Source organism: Phalacrocorax aristotelis, chromosome 18 (assembly GCF_949628215.1).
Source record: "Phalacrocorax aristotelis chromosome 18, bGulAri2.1, whole genome shotgun sequence".
Lineage (NCBI taxonomy): Eukaryota > Metazoa > Chordata > Aves > Suliformes > Phalacrocoracidae > Phalacrocorax > Phalacrocorax aristotelis.
In genome coordinates, this window is record NC_134293.1 from 11,750,072 (window position 1) to 11,775,591 (window position 25,520).

The 25,520-nt window shown below is 44.6% G+C and overlaps 1 protein-coding gene across 3 annotated transcripts in view; it reads left to right on the forward strand.

Moving 5' to 3' along the window:
- Window positions 1-25,520, forward strand: part of GALNT17 (polypeptide N-acetylgalactosaminyltransferase 17) — a 221,003-nt gene that overhangs the window by 128,747 nt on the left and 66,736 nt on the right. For all 3 annotated transcript variants that reach the window (XM_075113040.1, XM_075113042.1, XM_075113041.1), the window contains one exon: window positions 13,217-13,334. In XM_075113040.1, coding sequence (XP_074969141.1) covers window positions 13,217-13,334 — 118 coding nt within the window. The remainder of the gene's footprint in view (window positions 1-13,216; window positions 13,335-25,520) is intronic.

A 25,520-nucleotide genomic window follows, 5' to 3' on the forward strand; every position in this document is an offset into this window, starting at 1 on the left:
TTTTAAATGGTTTTCTTAACTCAGAGTAAATTCTTCAGCGGGAGCATGCCATCCACAATTTAGTCTCTCAGCTGTTAAAATGTCAGATTCTCTCCTCTCAGTTAAAGCAGGGGTGGTGAAGTGGGACCTCAATAAAGAGGTTCTTCAGTGTAGCATTAATGCTGAAGTGTTTGGGTGAGTTTCACGTACAGATTACAAACCTTTTCATTATGGCACTTGTCCTGTGTGGGTTATGTACAGGTTACCCCACAGCTTCAGAAGAGCTTGGTTTTGCTGTACAGTCCCCATTTTTGATTGACTCCTGAATATTGCAGTGCACTGTTAAAAATCAGCCTCCTTCTGCACCTGGCTGGCAACAAAGGGGTTAAAACTTTCCTTGCCTCCTTTGCTATTCTGTGGTCTGTCCTTAGACTGTTAAAACCAACATGTTTTTTCTGATGAAAGGCAAAAGTGGAGCTAAAGTGCTTATGGCTCTTTTGGCACACAGTGCTTTATAGAGAGGGCATAACTGTTAGTCCACGGGGTGAAACTGGCAGCAATTCCTAGCACATGCCTTTATTTTTTGTCTTTCCGTCCTGCTGTTAATTTTGTACAAGCAAGAAGCCTCTGCAAAGATACTTTAAAAATGCAATTTCACTTAATACTTGTTTGTTCAAGAATTGGAAGTAGTTTGGATTAGACGGCATGGAGCATGTCCTTGTGATATGAACCCATTGCAACTCATGGTTTGGTTCTGCAGTCTTTGGATTTGCAGGACTCTGCAGACAATCCGCTGATGGTGGTTTCCCTACTAATCTGACTTTTCTTCTAGGAGTTCAGGCACCAGCATCCAGTCCCTCCAGTTTTTTCCAGACCATGAATTCCATCAGAGTCTTGATTTGTTTAAAGCCTGCAGCACGCTGGAGGTCTGCCAGGGCAAACTGCAGATCCTTTTCCTCAAGGAATCTGGTGCTGCTTAACTCTTAGGCAAAACACAAATAAAAGAGTCGGCCTTTTGTCCGCAAATATATTACGGCAAGGGACAAACGCTTTGTTAGCAAAATGAGAATGGCAAAGCGCTTGGGATTCCCTGTGTAAAAATGTCACCTTTTTCAAGGAAATGGAAGCAGCTCCCTCTCTGCTCCCAGCTGCATTTTTATGCATTAAGATAGAAAACTGTATTGCAGAGCTGAAAGACTCAACCATGTCAGATCCTCCTCCACACCATCTGCGCTGTGGCGGGTGAAGGGGGCAGTCCCCTCTGCCTCCCGGAGAGGAGCCTGTGCCCGTGCCAAGCCCAGGGTGCGGGGAGACAGCCTTCCCTTGACCTCTCCTTTTTTGTCCTGGGAGCCTTGTTGCCCGGTCGAGTGTGAATTGCAAGAAAGCACCTGCAAATGCAGCTAAATGAGCATTCGTGCTGACTCCTACAGTTTGACTGTGTAGTCAGTGAATGGTTATGTTCCTTGGGGTGACAATCTGAAGGGGAAAATGGACCTATTTTCCTTCGTGCCCTGAGGATGCTGATTTCAAATGAGCTCCCGCCGTAAGTGTATAAGCGAAACCCTGGCTTTTCATCGGGTCCAGTTCTTCTTGGGCTGACGCTGCCTCTACCCGTGGCCTAGCCCATTCATCCCGACTTGCACAGTCCCTAATTAGGAGCTGCCAGAGAGCACAAGCTGGCTGATGATGTACCTGGGTTGCTTACGTGAGCAAAACATGGGTTGTTTGGTTTTTTTCCTAAACATTGAAGGTGAACTCTTGCTGCCAAGGAGCTTGCTGAGAGTCTTGCCAACTACTTCAAGAAGGCCTTGAATCTAAGTTCTCCGTTTAGAAAATCAATGCATTTGGTGTTTTTGTTTTGTCTTGTTTTGTTTAAAAAAAAGCAGCAAAAACCAACAACAGCAACAAAAAAAATCCCACCTAAAAACCCCACAGCAGACTCTGAGTGGGTTTGTGCTGAGTGTGCCCATTCCAGCGGAAGTCAGTCACAGGCTAGGCTGTTGTGCTCAGGCTTTGAGCTTTGTACCAACCTGAAGTCAGTAGATCTACGACGATGATATTGCTTGCATTGTGGTCAGTGATGCTTCATCCCACCGTCTCAGAGAGCTCTTGCACCAGAAGTAGTGGTCCCCGACCTGTGTGCATCTATGGGGGAAACCCCTAGAGCCTTAAAATTTTCATAAGTCTTCTGGTGTGATAAAATGTACCTGGGACTGGATGTTATTTCTGCTTTTGAAGGCATTGGCCCTGACTTCTCTGACCCTTAAACAGGCAGTTTGGTTAAATTCCTTTGCAAACATTGGGACATCTCATTTGTGGTTGGGTAGATCTGCTCTAATCCAGATGGAGGTGAATACAAAACGGCCTCTCCACCTCTGAGTTTCCTTACCTGGCAATCAGCTTTACCAAATTTGCTTTTACATTTCGATGCACTTCTTCCCATATTCATTTTTCTTTTCTGTCTGCTTCGCTCAGTGTTTAAAATAAAATAAACCCCAAACCTTGAGAAATGAGAATGACATTTACTATTAAACGCTGGAGGCACAAAATGTATCTGTTATATTTCTCAGGAATTGTGCTTCTGCGCTATGGATGCGTGAAGGGTAAGATAAACCTGAGAGCTGCCCTCCCTATGAATAGGCTCGTATCAAGTAGTTGTCAAAATAAATGCATTACTCAGCTTCTTTGAGGTGCTTACAGGGCTATTTCAGTGCGCTCTCATTTACCCACAAAGTGAAACTGCTCTATCTGTCAATAACCATTACTCGCGTCCCTATTCTTAGTACGAGCCTACCGTGAATGTAAACACATTCACCTAAATTCTGTCTGCAGAAATATCTGTGAAATTTCCAATAACTTCCGTCTCCTGAATCTTTAACTCCAACATCCGTCGCAGCGATAGATCAGAAAGCAACACGGGTCTGTGCAAGACTGTCTAATAATGAGGGGCTCAGTCATCACCCCACGCGTATTTCTCATTGTGCCTTGAGTTAGTGTTTAGGAGGAATTTAGGTTTAGGAGATACTTCTGAGTGTTTGAAGAGAACTAGGACTGGTCGGTGAGTTGTGGTTGCACTGGAGGTTTGAAAGTGACTGTGCAAAATAACCCTCTCGTGGAAGAGGTGCTGTGTGACTGCATTCACAAGCACAGCTAGGCATAACGATGGCATTAATCTCTCACTGCTCTTTTATTCATGTTGCTGCTTAGGGGCTAGCTGAGCTGACAGGGACTTGTGCTCTGTTCCTAGCTGTCAAGGGAATTACTTTTTAACTCTGCTTTGTGACAGCCTACAGTTTCATTTGCGTGTTTGTCCCCAGATGCCTGGTTTTGGCTTGCAGCATCTTTGTTATAGGCAATGATTCACCAAGAGAGGTTTCTCTCTGGATTTCTGGGGTTTGGCTTGAGAGTTCAGAGAATAAAAATCATATTTCAGCCATAAACAGAGCAGGTTTGTCCTAGAGTGATGCTCACATGCCTCAGAGCCCATCTTCATATTATCACCACCTTTAAAAAGTCAATTTAACCATAATATTGCAGTTTCTTTCATTTTGCTTTCAATAATCACTTGGAAGCAAGTTTAGAAGCTGGAGGAGTATTTTGGTGTAAGCGCTGCACTGGAGAAATGCTTTTTGGGTTTGCACAACGAATCATGAATATCTTCCTTGCATCATGTATCTTCATCCAAGAGGGGTGAAAAGGAGCAGCGCAGCTGGGACGGGACCCAGGCACTGCGTCGTATGTGCCTTCTGAAGCCACCGGCGTGGACTGGTCTGTGTAGATGCACATAAGTGCAGGCGTGTGCTTTGTGCAATAGATGAAGTGGTGGCACAGCCTCCCCCAGCCAGTGGTTTTGGAAGAAAGCAGTTGTGGTCATGTTTCTGCGCTGAGCTCTCTCCCTGGGGAGCGCTCACACACTTGCGCCCATGGGAGCCCAGCAGGTTGAATGGGGACGCTGAGTTTCCTGTTCTCAGGCAAAGGCTAGGGCTCACGCTTGGACACGACGCTGTGCAAGTCCCGTTTTGGGTACCGAGGGGTCTTTGGCAGCTCAGGCCTGAACGAAGAAGCAGGGGGTTGAATCCTGATCCTCCAGGCCGGTGCTTTAACCGGGCACGGCTTGTTGCTGTGTTAGGCTGAGAGTTGTGTCTGAGGGAAAGAGGAGTTTGTTTACCTGTGAAATTTGTTTGCTGTGATTTTTATGCTAGGTGGAGAGGAAGAACATGACTGAAAGTCAGCTACTTTGCTGCCCTTGAAAAATAATATAGTCATGTTAAAAAAAAGAAAGGTAAATAACATGTTCCTGTTAAGTGCCTGTTAGTTGTACATATTACATCTAAAAGTCATTATCATTTAATTAGCAGTCTAGCAACAGTGGAAGGAGCAAGGTTACAGTTACAGTGCATTTATTATGGATAGCAGGTGAAGGGACCTATTCCTGATGAAGCCGTTCCTGCAGAAGCGATTTGGAGTGGCCCGTTGGTGAGTGCAAGCTGCACCACGGAGCCGAACCCACCGGGGCTGGGGGCTGCAGAGACCCAGGGGTGGTGCTGAAATGTGCCCGCTGCAGGTTTTCCGTAACTGATATCTGCTTTTTTCTTGAGGAATTAGATGCTCCCATTTGAAAACCAGTGGGATTAGGATTAGATATCAGATTAGATGAGCATGTGCAGTCTTTGACACCTGAACTCTGGTCTCCATTCCAGGTATTTCTAAGGATAAACATTTGGTCTTTTTTTCTTTTCCTTTTCCTCCATCCAGCAAATATTTTGCTATAATAAGTCAGGGATCGGAAATGCCAAAAGATCACGCATTGGAGGAAATAAAGTACAAGGGATCTTTCACCTTTATAGAGATGAAATCCCAGCATTCATCTGCTCTTGTGTCACTGGGCTTTCTGAAGTGGTGCAAATGCAAATCCTTATGTCTGGAACTATATAAAAACACTGTCATCTCAAGGAACTGGGAAATGGTTTAAAGACGTTTCCTGCCTAGCTGTATGTGTTAAATCCAAGTACCCAGGAGGACGGGTGAAGGCACCTCCCGTCCTGCTCAGAGCAGCCCAATGAGGTGGATTTCAGTTGATGCCAATTAACAGAAATGAGGTTTTAAACTAGTGGCGAAACTTTGAAGCCCGTCCCTGACATTGCCCTGGGGAGTTCTGCATCTCTAACGAGAAATAAATAGGTCTGATTTGCATAGACAAACACTACAGTTTTAATGAAAAGTTCATGTGAGATTGAAAACCTCTGCATAAACTGTTCAGGAGGGTGCTTGCCACTTGTGTTGGAGAGGCAACTGATAGTCAATAGTAGGAAGAGACCGTGATCTCCTGTGGGTTAATCTTTAAAGGTATGTGCTCTCTTTAGCTATCCTGCATTAAGTAACAACAGCTTTCCCGTGCATGGCGTGGTGATACACAGTGTGGGGAAGAGACTCTGATTTTTTCTCACCTCCCGGCTCACACTAAAATTGCAAACTGCTTTGTTTTCCTAGAATTTTCTCTCATGTTGGTTAACATGTTTTAACTAATGAGATATTAGAAAACATCTATTTTCCTAGCAGAGGCAAGGTTTTGTGGCTTAGCTCCTGGGTTTGATTACAAGACGTACTTTGGCTGGATAATTTCTGTGCAAGTAAAATGTAACAGCAATTTCCAGGTCTGCTTTGAGTGTAAGACCTTTAGGGGACCAAGAATATAGGAAAAGTAAAACCAGGTGAACTAAATACTGTGCCTTTCTGACTCTTCATCCATGCTAATCTGTGCTCCCCTTTGTATTCTGTCTTGATGTGCAGTACCTTTCTGGACAGGGGAAGTATTTTTCTTACTGTCTATGCATTTTTCAGTGACTTCCAATATAAGCTAGTGCATATATAAAAATCATGCTTTGTTTTATCTCAGCTTCCAAATCTGAGACTGTGTCACCTTTCCTATAGGACTGCCCTAATAAATCACTATGAATGATCACTATTATTTCCCCCAATTCTGCTGTTGTGAATAAATGGGACACCATTAAGGGTCAAACCCCTGCGGAACTGATGTTTGCAAACGTGCAGTTGTGCTACAGTGGCTTTTGGGAAGGAACCCCTTTCCCGGGTGCTCTAGGGAGCCCCCTGGGCTCATCGCTGCGGGCCAAAGGCTTTGCACCGAGTGTGAAAGACTGGGTTTCCCCCTGAGTGCCTGCCTCTGCGCTGCCTCCAGGAATAGCTTTGCAACTGCCATTAAATTAGCTAAAATGAAGAGGCATTTTTAAAGTATATCTCAAGGGAGAATCCTGTAATTGCAATTATTTCCTCAAAACCGTTCCTGAACAGAGACTGAGTCCCATTTGACAGGTAATTATCATTTTTACTTTCTCCAAGGTGACTTCTTCAGGCCTTGTGCTCTGAGTTATCATTTTTAGACTCAAAACTGCACACCTCAAATGCTGTGATGCCTCATTGCTCCCCTGTGTACGCAGAGAGAGCCGGACCAGGACATCGGAGTTAGCACCTTGCACTATTGCCAGCACTCGGGTGAATGATGGAGAGCAGCCCAAACTGCCTTAGTGTGTGCAAATTTTTATGACACTGAGCAAGGCTCGCTCCCACCTCACAGCCGTCGGTCTGGAAGAGTTTCTCAAGGTTGGTGTCTTCTGCTGGGGTCCCAACAAGATGACTGGGCAGTTGGCATGAGGCCTAAGTGTCTTCTGCTTCCAAGTGGCTGCGGAAATGGAGTAAGCCCTGATCCATGTAATGGAGATCTTTGGGCCTGGAGTTTTACGTCAGCTGATGAGATACATAGAGTTAGGACTACTGCTACCTGCACACAAGCATTTTGACAGCCTATAGCAGCACATGCTGCACAAAACCCCTGCTAAATGTGATGAAGAAAATGGGACTATAGAGGTGTGTGTCCAGGCATCTGGTGATTTTGAGTGCTGGGACATCCTTGGGTTTTCCAAAATATAAAAGGAAGGAAAATGCTTTTAGGCAATGACCTTGGCAGCAGTTTTTATCCTGGAGGGGAAATTTTACAGTTGCATTACAGTCCTGAAGCTTGGATATATAAATAGAAATCTGCTTTAGGCTCGCAGGCTATACCTTAGCACACCATGGGCACCATAGGGGTGCGCATGCAGCTTTCGCTGCTGCTGGTGGCTTAAAGCAAGGCTAGAAACAGCAAATTGTGTGTGTGATTCCTCACTTACAAGGTTATTAACTACCAGTGCTTTTCTCACTGTAGATGAGTTAAAATGGGGGGGGAGAGGGGGTGGATTCTGGTGTACATAACAGTATTGAGAGGTAATTCAGCAGCTCCAATGTGGAAGTCACTAAACTGATTTACAAATGCTTTTTCTCAGGAGCATTTAGGTATTATACTCATCTGACAGATGAGGAAATAGAGGTACAAAGAAGTTAAATGCTTTGCCTGAGGTCCCAGAGTGAGCCTCTTCTTGACGTGGAAATCAGAGCAGGCATACAACAGCAACAAAGTCAAATCTGTCTTGAGCAAGGTCACAGACATGGGTAGACATAATAGGTATTTTAAAAAATACATGGTTTTCACAGCTTCTGTGCCATTAGAAGTTTAAGTCGTATTAATCTCCAGTAAATTCAGAAAGGCATTCAATCTAGCATCTCTTTTATGCGGTATCTCTTATTTTTAATTTGTTTCGTGGATTCTGTAGTACTTAGCAACAGCGGGAAAATAAACCCATTTGAAACAGACAATTAACCAAGGTCACTGGGGCAGGGAAGCTAGAATTATTCAAGAAACAACTATTGCAGATGCCATCCTGGGGATAATATTAAGCAAGGTATGCTGCTGTGGGCTAAAATGCCATTCCTTTGTAGAAATTTTATTACATTCTCCTGAAAGACATCCAGCTTTTATCTGCCCAAGCCATTACACAGGCAGTGAAGGGAAGCTGAGTGTGTGGCTCCTGCCTGACTCCTCATCTGCATGTAGATGCCCCGCTGTAGGAGGCAGAAGCAATATATATTTCTCGTTTGGAGGTACGCTTCATGTGTGACATTAGTTTTTGGGCTCTTGCGATTAGCATCTTGCCCTCACACTCGTGCGCTGCTGTTAGCTGCCTCCTGCAGCTCAAACGCTTCCATTACCACAAACTTCTTAAATTAATGATCTGAAGTTCACTTTTAAAGCAAATACTGCTCCGCAGCACACATCCAGGCCCAGTCTGCTCTGCATATTTGCCCTCGGGAGGAGCTGGAACACGGTTAAGGGGCGAGACAGGGGCACCGTGCATTTGCTATTGCAGTGGAGGAGGGCTGCGAGGGCCGGCAGTGGGCAGGAGTGTGCCACCTCGGCCTCTTCCTTGTCCCCATCCTTGCTGGTGCCTCCTCAGTGTGGCTGAACCCTCCCTGAGGACAGGGGAATGGTGGTGGGTGGGGAAGGGCTGACAAAGGTGGCTGGCAGGCCGGGCAGGCCCAGGCTTGCATTCAGACCTCTAGTTTGCGCTGCCTGGCCCTGCCATTTTCCCTGTACAGAGAGTTGTCCTGCCCTGGTGTAATCTCATTTCAGAGAAGAGTGGGGTTGCTTTCTGCCTCCAGGCTCTGCCTGAACCTGTTCCGTCACAGCCTCGCCACTCCACAGGCCCCGAGAGCCAGGTCAGGCTCCAGACAGCGGCTCCCAAGGATGCGGGTGGTCACCAAGCTGAATGCAACTGAAAAATAGGCTTCTTGTTTTCCAGTTCATTTTTAATTGCTTCAGTCAGCAGAGAGGCTGCCCCTCTGCCGCCCTGGAGCCATGCTGCTGCAGTCGGGCCGGGCCCAGCACGTGGTCCGCAGCCGGCAAGGCAGCCAGAGCGGCGGGGCTCCAGCCTGGGGTCCCCTCGTGCGGCCAGGGGTCCCCAAGCCCCAGCGATGCAGCTTGTGCCAGCGGAGCGAAGGGTTCTGCATGGTCTCTGCCCCATGGAGGTCTGCTGCCTGCGGGCAGGGTCTGATTAACCCCGTCCTAGGGCCAGAGGGGTCAATCCTTAATGCCACGTACTTGTATTCAGTTTCTCTTGCTATAAACCTGTGTTATACATCCTGGTCTTTACTTATTCTGCAATACATTCACTGTGTCGCAAATGCAGAAGCACAGAGGTGACGGCACTGACAGCTGGTTGCAAATTGGGCCCTTCATTTCATCTACGACCAAAAGAAAATCAAGTGTTTTATCATTGAGTGTTATGTAAAAATAAAGATGATGTTCTCCCTTACCCTGTTAGGGAAATAATTTATAGGTCACTATTTAAACCCACAGGCTCAACTTGACCAAACTTGATAATTGACTTGAAATTTTCTACGTATTATGAGTTTGGTAAATCTAGACCATAAAGCTCAGGGTCCCTCAGTGTTTCCTGCTGAGATGCTGGCTCCAGCCAGTGACCCCCAGCTGAAACGCGGAGGTGCGGACGGGCAGCAGAAGTGGGAAATTGTGCGTGTTTTTGACAAGCCTGAAATCTCAGAACAGAAAAAAGGTGTTTGAGTTTGGTATGTTAAATTAGGAATGGCAAATTTGGGAGAGGGACAAATAACACCTTTGTGGGTAGGTAAAGGGTCATCCCAGATGTGCTAAATGTGGTGCCATGTCTCCTAAAGCAGTGGGAATGTGTTGTTGAAGTCCATGTTGAAGTCCACTCCATGACTGAAGTTTATTAAAAATAACAGCAGTTTAATGGAAACTGGACACCCCGGCAGTTCTTAAAGTATATTCTCAGCCTTCCTGCGCTCAGCGGTGTGACTGCTAATTATTTTTTTAATATCTTTTTTCCCTACATATTTTATAACTTGCACTTTAGTATAAAATTGGAAGCAAAATCCAATTGTGTAGGAAAATTAATTTCCTTGAATTGAAGAAGCAATCTACTTGAGACTTTTTAATCATTAGATGGTAACTGTGCGCTAAAGAAAGGAAGACCATTAAAGTAACTTAATAGACTAGGACAAACATTTGTCCCTGTATCTTCTTCATCTTTATTTAGAGATTCACGCTGAGGATATTTCATAAAAGCTGCTCTTCTTGACCTTTCACCACTTACTGTATAGAGGAGCCAACCAACATAATGGCAAGGAACTAACGCTGTGGATTTCTGGATACAAAACCAATAATTCTGCTAAACGTCTCTGTTCATCCTTTTCTGCCAAATTCTGCTTTTCCTTTCTCATTAAAGAAAGAATAGCTATCGGGACAAATAAAAATGCATTTAGCTGAGCTGAGCTGTGTGATTTTTAAAAACAAACTGTGTTAATGCTTTTAATTAAGGGGCAGAGGAACAAGAGGCTTTATCAGCTCTTTGTCTGCAGGCCATTATTTCATTGTGGATGGGCTATCTATTATTGTAAACGTCCACCTTTTTGAAGGATTTACTACAAAATCAAATGGTGTTTTTATTTAAATTGTTGAGCACCGCTTGATTCCTCATTTATTTAATATGGAGGCATTGTTACAAAGAAGAATGTAGCACTTAATTTGTATTGCTTGAGGGACCTCACATCCGCTCGGGAGCGCTGCTTTGCATGCCTCACAGTATCGTGTGTTGAAAACAGAATGTGCAGCAAAATGAAGAGGAGGAAAATTTGAAGGTGAAGTTACAAAATCCCAATCAGGCTGTTTCGAAGAGCATTTTGGAAAGGATCAGTGACTCTCTGGTCTATAAAGTGAAGTCATGTTGCAAAATTATAATAATAAAAAAAAAACTTTCTTGTGGTATAGCTCCCATGCATGACTGTTGAGTGGGGTGGCTTCCAGTTCAGAAAACCTTGTTTATCTGGTGGTGAGTTCCCAGTGATCCAAACTATTGGATCAGAAATGCAGTTTCATTTGCCTGAAACTTTCACCTGGGTTTTTTTCTGGATTTTTCTAATCTCTGAGTGCCTTTAGCAGACCTAACAGGTGTTGACTAGAGAAGTCAAAGGTTCCTGTGTCCCCCCACAGCTATTTCCCATGGAGGAGATGAACTGGGTTGCTCATGGTCTGTGTAAAACCAGAGCAACTTACCCTTCTGTTTAATTCCAGGAGATAATCTGGGATAATGGAGCTATTAGATTTGGCATCTCTAACGTGGTTTTCATTTCAGAAAGAATTGTTTCTGCTAATGGCAGTTAGCTTGCTACAAATAAAGCAACAGAATTGAAATCTTAAGTACTAGAGTGGCAGCAAACCATGAAACATTATACTGCTTATTGGAAGGAAGGCCGAGCTAGCTGTCAGGGAAGAAATCTTTTGAAAAAACACCCTGATGGATTCCAATTCTAACTAATTTAGTATGGCAGCAGCATTCGGCTGTTCTACCAGTCTATTAAAAGCATTAAAATGTCTATAAATAATAATACTTAAGTGGCTAGAACTCTTCATCCAATGGTCTCAGGGGTTTCACAAAGATTAATCTGGCTGGCTTTTGGCGGAGCTGAGCTGTAAGGTCCTTGGGGTTTACTGAGCCCTGCAGCTGCCTGGGGTGCGTGGGGGACCCCGCTGCCCCTCTAGCATTTTGCATGGTGGGGATGGAGAGGTTGAGTGTGGGCCTGATCCTTGCTATCTGTAAGCCATATCTGGGTATATATGAGTGTGTGTTCCTCCTCTGCAAGCTGTAACTGCTTAGTTCAGCCTTGAAGGTGCTCCAGAGCATGGACAAGTCATGAAATGTGCTTTGAGCCAGGACTTTGGGGCTGCTGTTAAAATACGTGATCCCGTTGCTCCAGTTCTACCTCCAGACCAGGTTCTCTCTGGAGAATGGGCATTTCTGAGTGGTGTGAAATTTCGAGATACGCAGGCTACCACTGGTGTTACACCCTGCAAGTCTTCCCCAGGCAGGACAAGGCGAGTGTTCCCTAGGCCCAGGCAAGGAGCTGCAGAGGTGACAGCTATCCCCTTGCATGGCGGAGCTTCTCCCTGCTCAAAGCTTTGAGCTCAGCGTGGGCAGGGGGCGGTTCCGTAGCTCCCCGTAAGAGCAGACTCTGACAATACCTTGCCTTAGCTGTAAAATTAATTGTCTCCTCCGTGCTGATCCTTCTAAGTGGATCCTTGGTTTTGTTTTTTTTTTTTATTTTCAGCATGAATTCAAATGAAAGCAAGTTAAAGGGGATTTTATATTTCTGTTTTAGTACAGAAAATATCCCAGGGGTAAACTTTCCTCATACCATAACCGCAACAGATTAGTGTATCCCCAAGCAGCAAGAGCATAATGATACGGTTTTGTTCAGTGCTGTGCTCTGTGGCAAAGTGTAATTTTATGGAGAGGGTCACAAGTGTTTAACCACTCAAAAAATACCTCCAAATGTGATCTCAGGTTGCATGAATCGGAGCAGCATCCTCGTCTCAGGGAAGCTGTATCAGAGGGAGATTTGGTCCAGCGTTTTGCAAGGTAACGAGGGAGGGACGGTGCGTGTGCACGTGGCAGCCAGGGTCGTTAGTCAACACAACCATCTATTACAGCCTTGAAATTGCATAGTTGTTATAAATTAACCCCTGACACTGAGTTTTTCCTCAATCTTTCTGCAATTCTATTGATGTCAGTACTGTTAGTGCTGCTCTCATTTATCACTGTTTTTTTCCCTGACCAGACACTGTGCTTGGCTGCTCTTGCAGAGGTGGAGCCGAGCAGCACTGTTAGCTGGAGGGCATGAGGTTTTGCAGGATGAACGTGACAACTTGATCTCTAACCCACAGCCCTGTAGATATTGGTGGAACTGGGCAGATGACACAGCAGATGTTTCTGCAAGCAGTTGTCTTGAGGTTTTAAAGAATTTGCTTTTGCAAATTTGCAGTTTACTTTGCCGTTAGTTGATAATGGCTCCTTTGTGATATATAAGAAAGATCCCAGTCAGAAACCTCATTTCACAAAGCACCATAAAAACTGGTGTCTGTCCTGAAGTCTACTCTGTTGCTAGACATGCTAGAAGAAAGTAAGAGAAAGGAAAAGCTGTTCTTATATTTCCTTCACAAGTGGGGATTGGAAACCCCAAGTATTTGTGCCCTTGCCCCTAGACACACCAAGGTGTTTGTGACAGAGCCAAGACCTGAAGGCTTTTCAGTAATTTAATTGTAGGAGAACTCTTTCCCCAGTCTACAAAGTGAAAAGAACTTAAATTCTGGACAGTTTCATTGCAGTGGTAAAATGATGTCTTCAAATGCACAGAGCTCACTCAGTGCTGCAAAGTCTCTGAGATAACTTTACAGAAATTAACCCTCGGTCCATTAAAAAATGAAAAATGTCAATAATTGTGCATTTCTGTTTGTTTTCTTTTTGTACAGGACACCGGCAATGATTGGTTGCTCATTTGTTGTGCACAGAAAGTTCTTTGGAGAGATTGGGCTTCTCGATCCTGGGATGGATGTGTACGGAGGGGAGAACATAGAGCTCGGCATCAAGGTTTGTGACACATTTGCAAGAAAAATTGCAGCTAACAGTATTTAAGGAACCCAAAACAACACTTAAACAAGTTAGTATAAACAGTGATTAGAATGCTTCAGGGGAATTGAGCACTGATGTGTTTTATAGCATTTTAAGTTTAAGGGGGAAAATGACTTGCTTTAGGGGTGAGTACAATTTTTTCTTCCTTGGATGCTTATCTGTCTAACCTGATGCAAAAAGCTACTGAGATGAAATGGCATGCCAGCACATACAGGCCCTGGTCATGTTGTTGCACTGTTACTGTAAGTTATAGGTATCTTAAATATAAGAAAAAATATAGTGCCATTTTTGTAATGGGAACGGTCTTAGGGAGGTTGGTGGGACTCAGGTATCTCAAGAAGACACAAAGGCTGAAAATATTTTACAGGCATTTAGCATCTGCAAATAAAATAAGTTCATAAACAGGCAAAACCTGCTTTTTAAAGTGAAACACCAATAGCCATGTTTTGAGAGCTGTGTTAGTGCATCCGTGCAGGCATTTGGTATTACAGAATCCACTGTGACAACATCACTTGATTACTATGTACAATATTAGATGTGTCTTAGTGATTCAAGTGTTTACATACAGTGAAGTGATTCATAAGCAATGAATTCAATGTTCAGAAGCGACTTGGGATGGGAAAGTCTATGGAGATTCTTCCAGACATGTTTTAGAGTACAGCACTTCTAGGTTAACAAGCTGATAGGGAGAGGCTTGAGACTTATAACTGGAAAATTGAATTGACTGTGCTGTTGTAAAAATGAAAAAACATTGTTCAGTTCATAGATTTACCAGAGGATATTTGCTTTCCTGGTAAATCAGAAGAAACTGAAGAAATCTATTGTTGTTGGCTACAGGGAGCAATAATTGCACTTAAACAAGGGAATAGGAATTAAATGCTTTAAATACGCCACATAGCTCTTCTCCATACGACGTAATTATTGCATGTCATGCAGCTCGCTTCTTGGGTCTAGAGAGATCCCACTCTAAGCCAAGCTTCTCTTGTGGCTATCCTTATTTGTTTGTTTACAGGGTTTTCTAATGATATCATTGTGGAACTAGCCTTCTCACATTTAGTAATTCAACCCATCTGCTAGGTTTTTGGGGCACTTCATGGAAGATTGGCTTCTTAACTGGAAAAATAAGATGGATGTCTCAGGGACAAGAGATGAGCGTATGTCCTTTTTCACGTGCTGAACTTTTTGGAAAGACTTAACTAATAAACATCCTTTTGGGAAAAAAAAAAAAAATCCCTCTCTTCCCCAAGTGACTTTCCCAGGCTTGCGTTTCCAACCCACATGTTTCCCTGCTGTTTGCTTACTCATATGCTGTGTGTTCTGGTCAAGGTTTTAAAAATATCGGTGGTTTTGGGAGCCAAAATACTTAGGAAATCTACCCTGTAAGACTATGTAGAAAGTAGATTTGCAAAGATCCCGGATCTCCAGAAATCAGTCTGTGTGCAGGTGTCTTATTTAGCAACCAAGAGCTCACGGCACATCAGTCCCCTTCAGTACGCGTTGGCCATTGTGCGTGCAGGTCGGGTAGCTCTTATGGAGAGTGCTGCTCTCAGATACTCGAGTTCCACTTCACAGTAAGATTTCAGTTATAAATGGTTTATCCAAGGCTAGTTGTTGGATGTGTAAGGAAACAGAGCCTTGTTATGGATTCAAGCAGATGTCATGTCTCAGATGAGTGTATCTGTTTCTAATAGTCCTGATGTACAACGGTTGCCTGCCCTGCCTCATGTGCTTGCAACCTGCCGTGGCCGGGCTCTGTAGAAGCCGTACCAGTAAGGCAGGGCTCTGTTAATGAAATTGTTTTAGAGGATCAACTCAAATAGAAATTTATTAGGCTTTTTGTGGGTGTTTTGCCGCTTTGCCTGATAAGTGGCTGTCTCTGGTGGGAAAAGTAAATCAGTGGTTCCTTGTTTGTTTCAGCGATTCTTGGGTGAAAATAAATACAGAAAGTATTTCTTTTCCTTTTGATGCTGGTGCAAATTCCATCATCTTTCAGAGAATCATGTGGCATTTTTGAAACATCATATTCTTGCATTACCAAAAATGCTCAGAGGACAAAAATGAGGTAATAAACCCATTGAGGCTACGAGAAGGACATGGAAAAATTGCAGTGTTTCAGGCAAAAGGACAAGCTAACTATATTATGGTAAAAATAAATGCAAGTAATCTGAATAACAAAATGAAATAAATAATTGAGGCGGTTGGGCTGTCCAAACCTAGAAGGGCAGAGGCCTTCTGTACAAGAGCCTTGTTTTATTAATCTGCTTCAAATTTTGTAACATAAGCTGTACTGTACCTATGTGTGTTGAAATATACAGGCCATATGTTTCTTTCAGTTGCTGAATTCAGTTAGCTAAATGAGAAAGCTCCTGCATGAGCCACTTAAAAAGAATAAAACCCTGTTACTCACATTCACAAAGGTGGCTGTGGGCTCACAGCTCTTCCGTACGTGCTGGGAAGCATCCTCAGATTGCTCAGATAATAATAATAAAGCCATTAAGCATGTCGCTGCCCCAGGCAAATTCCTGTTCTGCTTGCGGGGTAGCTTTGGCCCTGACAAGGGGAACATGCTGTTCTCTGTATTATTGTATTTTCTTTTATCACACTGGAGTGTCTCCAGAAGGTTGTGCTCATTCACTCCTCTTGTCCCTGATGTCCACTACTTCACTTCCCGAGGCAGAACTGAGTCGAATTCCCCTTTTCTTGGCAGAGACCAGAGAAGTGTTTGCTAAGGAAGGCAGTTTAGGCTAATATTTCAACCGAGGGGGATTTCAATGCACTTTTTTTTCCCTCCCTGCCCCAAAGCGTGCCTTGCAATCAAATGATGATAGCGCCGGGTCTGTCTTACTGTGTTGAGACACAATGACCAAACATTTAATCTGCTCCTGAGTTAATAACTCCCCCCAGCAGACTGCTTGGGGAAATCTCATCCTCGCGCCTGGCTGGTGACCAGACAACGTTGGTGAAGCTGCTGGAGCCGGGGCGTGTGGAGACATCTCATACCTGGTCTCGGTCTTGCTGTAGGAGTAGGGAGAGCCAGTATTGCTCCAAGCTCCCACCGCTCACACTGGAGAACGTGTGGGCGCTGCGCACCGCAGCCTGGCCCTTCCCCAGGTCCAGCTCCTGCTGTTGGTCCCAGGAAAAAATAACCTGCTCTCTCTGAACAAGCTTTGAGCCAACTCTTTTAACCCTTTGCTGTACTGAACAAGTTTCTGCTCTGATTTTATAAACCTGGTGTCCGTCTTCCACGGCTTGAAAGTGTTGACGCTGCTCTGGGTCCCCACCAGCTCCACATGTGAATTTTGGCACAGAGGCTTCTCTGACCATCTCTGCTCCTTCTGTTGAAAATTTTTATTTTCTTTTAAAACTGTTTGTGGCCCTGGCTTTCAGTGACTGTGTGACTAGGTGGGAAGACTGCTTTGCTGCCTGTCTCGCTTTTACCTTGCAGAGAGGGTTTCATGGGTTTTCATGGTTAGTTCCAGACATTCACTAAAGACACTCCATAAAATTGTACGTGTCTGTTTGAATAAAGACGCAAAAGGCTCTTGTGTGACTGTTGCCAAGATTGCAAAGTCTGGGATGGGTTACAAGGTTGTTTTCAGAGTATTTTGTGCTTCTGTCATGCATTGCTAATTAAACTTATTTGAGTTGTCTTTTAGAGATTAATTTAATCAATAAGGATATTATTACTCCTTTGATGGTATCATTTGTACAAATTGTCACTTGCAGAAGGCAATTAACTGAGAATGCTTATTAGCTGATCCATCCCACACCTTATTTGTGTAGTAAGAATCGATTATTGAATTGATTAAGAATAGCACAATTCAGGGATCCCTTTGAGGTTTAGTGACTGGCTCAAGCTACTTTTTACTATAAATGTTAAATTGTCAAAAGTTTGGTTTGGGTCTTTTAAAACTATTTCCAGAGGAAAAGCACAGCACGTCCTCTTATTATTCCAGATTTTTTCCCCCAGATTTGTCATCTGGCTTTAACAGGAGAGATTTCTGGAGCCGCCAAGCCAGCAGTTGTGTGCTTGGAGCAGACAGAGTTGCATCCGTGTGCAGAGCTGTGCCACGTGTAAGGGCTGGGAATATGGAGCTTTGAAAATCAAATGAGTACAACGAGGGATTGAGCATATTGTTGTTAGCAGGGATTTCTTTAATAATCAGACTCTCACCCTGCAGCTGCTTAAGGCACATAAGTAACCTCATTGCACTGGCAGTGACATTGATCCCCTCCCAGAGGGCAGCATTGCCTGGGTACCCTTCGGTCTTTCAGAAACCCTTAAAGTAGATTAAATAGCATTTTAATGGTACAAATCTCTTGTGTGCGTTTCATCCATGAAGGAGCCCATTTTGTTTATATGAGTATGATTACTCATATGCTGAAATGTTAGGAGGGTCAGGCAAAAAAAAAAAGGAAAGCCATCAAATAGGTATAGTTAGATTCCACAAGGGAGCTTGACTATTTCTGCATTCAGGAAATCAAATCCTCCTCTTCCTGCATACATTTTCCATAAAATTATGGCTATATCTTTTTGTTAAGAAGAATACAGTGAGGGTATTTAAAGCAAGAGGTTCTTTTGGCATCTGTGGTTTTGTTGGGTCTGAGGCAAGGGATGGGCAGCCTGTATCCAGCCCTATGGGAAGCAGGAAATCCCCCCATGGGGTGCTGGGTGGGAGCAGAGGAAGGCTGTCAGGGCAGGGCTGTGAATCGTGAGAAAGATGTTTTAATTTTTTTTCCTCTCTTTTTGTAAAAAATGTATGCTAGCACATGCTTGCTTTCCCAGCTCAACTGGGAACACAGGCTCTGGTGTGGATACCCTGTGTCTTTATACGATGTTGTGCACGTCTCTGAAATGGAGAGTGATAGACACGAGACTAATGGGGAACACATAAATACCATTGCTGGATGGGTATTTGGCTAGGTTTTTACTTCATGAACCTAATATCTAAATAGTTAGTGCCTGTCATCAAAATGTAAAAATATCCCTGCTTAGGGTGGAATTTATTTTTATAATGTCAGCCGAATGCACAGACATCTAATCAGGTGTCACGTTTTGGCTCTGCGATGTGTGTTACCGCTGTCATTCAAAATGTTGTTTTGCCGGGGCTTTTTGTTTGATCGTCTTCAAATGTCTCTCTCTCTCTCAGTTCTTCTGATTAATATATTAAAGTCTGGGTGCGGGCAGAAATAGCTGATGGTAGGCAGCACCTGAAATCCCTTTTTAACCACCTTGTCCGTCAGCACCTGGGCGTGAATTACAGCGTTCCTCCAGTGACTGTCACGTCTGCTGGCTTCACCAGCCGCTGTGCAGTGCACGAGCTGAGGCTGGCAGGATGCGGCGCGTGGTGGGACCCGGGACATCTGCCATGATGCATTGTTACTTTTTTTTTTATCACTTTGAAAAATAGGAAGCTGAAAAGCATGTAATTTATTCATAAGGCTTTATTAGGCTTGTAAGGGTTCACTGAGATGCAGCAGTTAGGGTTGAATCAAGTTTCTCATGATGTGCAGGTTTTTTTCCCCCATCTGCACATAGCTTTGCTGAGACTGAATTAGTCATGAAATTACACATGCGGCAGCGAAGGGTTTTTTTGGGGGGAAGTGTGGGAAGAAAGAAGCCCAACTTCTGAGGGAAGTTTTTGAGGAGCTTTTGAGGAGCACAGATAGGGTTTGCTGCAAGATGCCTCCCAAGCTTTATTTTGTGGTTGGTTGCAGAAGGGGTTGGTGTATCTGGCTGCAAGGAAGGTGAGAACAAGCCTTTGACTAGTTGAAGGCATTGAGGTAGAAGTGCCAGATATTGGTTGATATCTGGGCAATATGTACTGGTCAAATATCCACTCTTTTAACATTTCTGACAATTCATCCCGAGGAACTGCAATCTTCACAGATTTGGTCAGAAGCAGGTGATGCAGAAGTCAGTGCCAGCAGTGGGGGATGCCCAAGCGGGGTGTTGGCAGGAGGGGAAGGGGATGGGATTCTGGGCTCATCCATGAGGGAAAGAAATTCTGGAGTGAAAGTAAGACCCAGTTTTGAAAAGTTGGTGGCTTAACCTTGGTAAAAGTAGTGGGGAACAACTAAAGGCTGGGGAGGTTTTATTTAGCAGACACTGGAGTTACAGTTGGCCCAGCCTGATCTGCAGGATGAAGCTGCGTGGGGGTGGATCCCACCTCCCTCCTCTATCTCCAGGCACAAAAAGCCTCCCTGTAGCGTAGAACAGCCGTAGCAGCAGTGGGTTTGATCGCAGACCTGCCTATGGCTTGCCAAGACCCCAGAAAATCCTGCAGTTTAGGAAACAAAAAAAAAACCACACCCCAAAAAATCAAAATCAAAACAAAACAGAAGCTCCACAGCCCAAATCTGCCAACAATATAAACTCAAGATCAGGTTTTAAAAAGTATTTTATCAGTCAGGCACTGAAAACCACTTAGAAATTGGGGCTTAAGGCAGTTTCCAAATAAAATGGAGTTTACTTGGAACAAAATAAGAGGCAGAGTAGGACTGACATTGGAATAGGTTTAGAAATATAGCTTTAGAAATAGTGATACCCTGGTGATACATTACCTTCGTGTACAGCCACAGTCTGTTTATTTGTACCTGTATCCCTGTTAGAGAAGTTAATTTTGCTCTTCAGAGTGATTGTTGTGTGGTTGGAAGAAATATTTCCACCACTGAACAATATCCAATCACTGCTGGCATCTATTTTAAGAGCAGGAATCTGTACAAGTATGAATTCAGATCCTATGTTTGGCATTTTAGTTTTCAGCTCTGTATTTACTGTAGGTGCTTGAAGATGCTTTATAAGAACCTCTGGTGTAGTCTTCCAAACTGGTAAAATGCTTTTCATCACAACTGCCTCCATGGAAATGGAGCCGTGTTTTGATTATTTTCTAAACAGGCTATAACGTCTGCGCTGGGAGCCGGAGAGCAGCTCTGCTCTTACCGCCGCGGTGCTTGGGCGGTTTGTAGCTGTCCCTCCTCAGGAAAGGAAATTGCAGGCAGGCAGCCGCAGAGCTCCCATCTCTCTCTTTCCTCTAGATAGAAGATGATTTGTCATCCCTGCCTGTTACCTGCTGGCAGATGGGGACAGGTAGAGGCGGGGGAAGGGACCACTAGTTTCACCCCACTGGATTCTAGTGATTTTACTGACAAGTTGATTTTTATGCCAGGAAGACACTGATCATCTTTGCTGGGAAAGATGATAACCCTTGCCATGCAATAGGCCATGTGTTGCAGTTGGGAATCACTGGTGGATGATGAAATCCATTTTAGGACTCAGCCATGCCTTATCTTCACTTGAGACTCTGGCAGGTGTCAGCTTTTTACTGATTTTCCACAGGATCGGAGCCTCCGGCAAGTGGTGCAGATGGTTGGAGGCCACCCTGGGCTTGGGGCCCAGGTGGAGAAAGCTGGAAGTGGAGAGCAGCCACAGCATCTCCATAGCTACAGGGGCTGCGGAGAGCAAGGGCAAGTGGTCATGCAGGTTTGTAGAGATTATGCAAAGTTTGGATTTATTTATGCTTTTCACCAGTGGTTTTCAGAAAGTGGAGCTTAAACCCTGAGAGAGGTTCTGCAGCACTCGTGTTTGGCCTAACTCTGCTCCTGTTGAGCAGAGTAGTTCCCATGTTGCTCTCTCCACTGAATTTTTGTGGAAGTTTGAATTTGAATTTCCAGTGCTATAGAATTTGGACCACACTGACATTGTTTCGTGGGGTTGTTCGAGGGGCTCCTGAAGCACAGGTGCTCACACCCGTACCCGCAACCAGGATGTGGGCATCAAAGCCATCTACAGTATCCCCAAGACAAGTTGTTTTTTTTTTTTTTTTTCTATCACGCCGTTTTGCTTGGGCACAAGAGCCATTCCACAAGCCCTTTAGCTTCCCCAGGGCTTCCAGCTCTCCATCCTGTGTGGAGAAAGATGTGGCAAAGGAGGCACCCTGAGTCTCTGCATTATTTATTACCCTTTCCAGCTTGTTGCTCAGGGGCACATCCGTTCCTGGCCATGTTCCCTCAATATTTTATGTGGCGTGGGGCCGGGGCTCAGGGTGCCTCGCCATCCATGTGTTGTATGACGGCGGTTGGGATAAAACGCAGCAGATAGGCAGTGCCTGCTGCCAGTGCACAGTCTGCTCTGACACGTGTGCCGTTCGGGGCTCTGGTGAAGGAGTTTGTTAGGCAGGTTCAGGTTATCTTGACCCCCCCAGCTTTGATGGTCAGGCAACAGTTTACTTTCATCTCCAAGCCCAGAGATACCTGCAGTGCCATCCTATGTGCCTCATCGAGCCAGCCCTTGCTGCTGCGGGGAAGGGTCAAGAGACTCTCCTGTTTGGGCAGGAGTGTCGGGGTGCACTGAAATGTGGGATCCAGGTTGTATCTTTGGTGTACATCAGCTGGCGTTCTGAGGACTGTACGGGCCAGAGGTTTGGCGTGCTGACAATTGCCATAGGCTGGTGTGTCTGGGAGGCACAGGAGTTGGTGTGGGTGATGCCAGCAGGCTTGGCACAGCCCTGCTTTGGCTCTCGCCCTCTGTGTTCTTGCAGGGAAATAAATTACTTAAGTCGTCTTAAGCAGTGATGGGTACGAGCAACTGAAGGAGGACTCCCATATTGTCTCAACTGACATTTTCCCCTCTGTACTGCAAGGCACATTGCTTTGCTTCTTTATTAGCCCTCTGGGACCTTATGAGTGGAAGCAGCCCTGGGTCATCCCTTCCCATCCCCTGTTGCCTGGGCCATGGTCATGTTTCCAGCACTGAGCACTTGTTAATGTGGGAATGATGCATGAGCCGGAGCGGTCGTGGCTCTCCAAGTGCCTGGCAGCTGCAATTCAGTCAGGAATTGCTGAGATGTAGCAAAGTTAGCCCCCCTGAAAGTGGGTTTTATAACACTGCTCCCTGGAGGACAACTGTCCTTTAAACTGTTTCTGGGTGTCTGAAACAATAATTCTCTGAAATTTGCTTTCTCCTTGCACTCATTGCTATACAAGGTGAGCAGCAGCACATTGACTCTGTGCATGTGCCTACGATGTCTGGGATATAAATTACCCTATAAAACAAAAAACAGGCTTGTGTCTTCCTAAAAACCAACTCCAAGCCAAACCAAACTTTGTCTTTCTACAAAAAGCACGCTTGGGAAATGCCAAGAGGAAATTTGACGTGAAATTATGCACCAATGAATGAGGCTCATAATAAACTGAGATGAGGAATGAGGTTTTTTTCATCCCATTATATTCATAAAGCTTTCAGAAAACTCCCTGTTCATCATGACTGCAAAGGCAAGGTTAGTTTTTTGTCTTTTCATCTATCCTTTCTTATGAGAAGACTAACTTGTGATGCACTTACTGGGGCTGTGGGACACAGAGATCTCTTCCCTACATCATGCAGATCCACAAAGTTGATTTTATCACTCTCATGAGCCTGCAGTGACTCAGGCAGGGCGGCAGCCTCACACCAGAGCAGTAGCCTCAGACCTCGGAGCGGTCCTGTGTCATCATCACTGAGCACTGGGTTTTTTCAAGGATAAGACACTGTCTTCATTGACTACAGATTTCTCCTAGGCCTGAGGATTGTTCCTGGTGAAAATATAATCGATGCCATTACTCTCCTGTGATTTTCAACCAAAAAAGCTTGTAGTGAGAAATTCCCAACTGGCTTTTAGTGTGTTCAGTGTCTCTGTAAGGCTTTGCAGTTATCCTCTCTCAAGGACTTTCAGGTCAAACCTGTTCATTTTTACAAACGAAAACGCTATTTTCCAAAAGCCCCTGCTGCAATCACAGCCTTGGCTCTGAGAGCAGTTCAAGCTGTATTTCTTTTTCATCTGAGCTCCTCACCAATACAGAACACAGTTAAAAGGCAGCGGACAGCCTGATGGCAAGAAAGAGAGACCATCTGCATTTCCCTGCATATGTCTGTCCCAGCTCTGCCGAGTCAGCAGAAAATTATAGTAGTAATAATAAAAAAAATAGTATTCATGGACAAATACTGTCCCAGCACTGCAGTGAGGCCAGCTTCACTCCCAAATTAAAGAAGGTCTTTCTACTATGCCTCCGGCACATGCCCATCAAGCACCCCAGTTTTGCCGGAAGACCCTGCATCACCTCCTAGACTCCCCCTGGAACATCTGGATTCCTTTGAGTCCAGTATCCCACTCTTTGGGATTGCTTTACAGGACTTCATGTCAGCGTATGGCCGGGTTTGATGGGTTGTGTCATGTTGCAGTCACCCGTTCCTTCAAGAAATTCAGTCCAGCACGTTTGTATGCCAGTCACCTGCCTCCTGACCTTTTGCTTTTCGGTGTTACTGGGCGTGGTTTGCCGTTGTGCTGTCACAAGCTCAGCATGCGGTGAGTGCAAAGCAGACATAAAACACTTAATAAGGGTGATAGCACTTGGTACACATTCATGCCAAGCTCTGAAGCTTTGCAGAAGGAAGGCCCTGGAAGATCTCGACCTCTAGCAGATCATGCTGTGTCCAGCCCATGGCTTGTGTTGATCTGAACAAATCCTATGTACTTGAGCTTGTTTTAGTATACGTGAGGCTTAATTGGGGTAGGAATTGCATCGTCTCATGTTCAGAAGAGTTGTTGGTGTCTTTGGTCTCAACCAGTATTAACGGCAGTGATCAGAAGTATCACCTTTTCCAGTCGTCTTCTCAAATGAGTTGGCTCTCTTCTTCCATGGGTGTTTCAGTACCACAGACTTGAGTGACGGCTTCAGTGAGACAAGGAGAAAATTCAAAATTCAGTGGGAACTCATTATGTAGCTCCTTCAGCCATCCTGGAAAATCTCCTCTGTCCTTTTGTGACTGGCAAGAGCCTGGCGCTGAATGCATGTCCCTTGATGCGATATCACTTGAGACTTGCCCTGCGCATCATTGAGAATAACAGTGGAAATAACTAGACGTGATTTATGTTTCCCAGTGCATTTATCCTTCAGTCTAGTGTGTCCTTGTGATACTTGGTGGGGACTGCAGAGGTGGTGCTCTGTGGGACTAATTTTGAACAGCATTCACAGTCGGAGCTCCCTGTAAAGTGAATACTATCACAGCAGTGAACTTTCTGGCTTCCCCGTGGTGCCTTTATTATTCATAGCAAGACTATTGCCTCATAGATGATCTAATCGCTATGATGCACTACCGCCATAATGCATAAAAGGTAGTTAACCCCAGTAACACTGCACAGAGTTTTCATCCATCTCCTTGACTTCAGGGTTTTCCCAGGAGTCCCATGGCAAGGGAAAATGTCGCAGCTTGACCTCTACACCTCAGGCTGCCTCCTTGGCAGCCTCCTTGTGCTGGTATTAAGCTGCCAGCCAAATCCCATCCTCAAATTCTGTGAGAGGTCCGGTGGTTGACCAAAACTTCCTTGGCTTTGCCTAAAAACTTGGCCACTAAGGTATTAGATACCATGGAACTAAAGAATATATTATGGTTTTTTTTCTGCACTCAGGATTTTAGCAGTATTTTCAACATGCAGTCTCTCCCTGAGCTGGTTAGAAGCAGCTGGTGAGGCAGATCAGAGAATAAAATGAAATTCCACCTTTGACTACCCAGGCTGTGATCCAGCAGAGCACTTAACTTTCAAGCACCTGGGCAGTCTTTTTAGTTTCTGTGTCACTATTGCGCCTGCTTAAATGTAAGTGCTCCTTAAGTGCCTTTCTGGATTGAGGCCTCTAGAGCTGAGCTTGAGCCATAAGTGTTAACGTTTTCAAAACAAAATTTTTCACTGGAAGAAGGTGTTGTTTCTCATCCTTCCCCCCTTTGGCCCCTCCAAACAGTTCTTCCATTTTATGAGCTAATTAACTCTTCTAGCTTTAAAATACAAGCACATCCTTCTTGGATTTTGTCATGTGTCACCACCTTCTAGAGAGTTATTATGTCTTATTTGCACAGCAAATACTGGGAGAAGACACCAAGAAGTAAACGAACCTGTTCACTGAATAAATTTATACCTACAGCTTCAGCGGCAAACCCATTATTTCATATTCATCTACAGACACAAAATACGTATTAATTAACCAAAGTACTGCTAGTGGGCATATGCAAATGAAGTGGCATCAATCAACCCAGATTGCCCTTTCTTTTGCGTTTTTACTTTATTAAGAAATACCGCTTTGTGCTGACTGAAGTTCCTTAATATCGGATCCGTG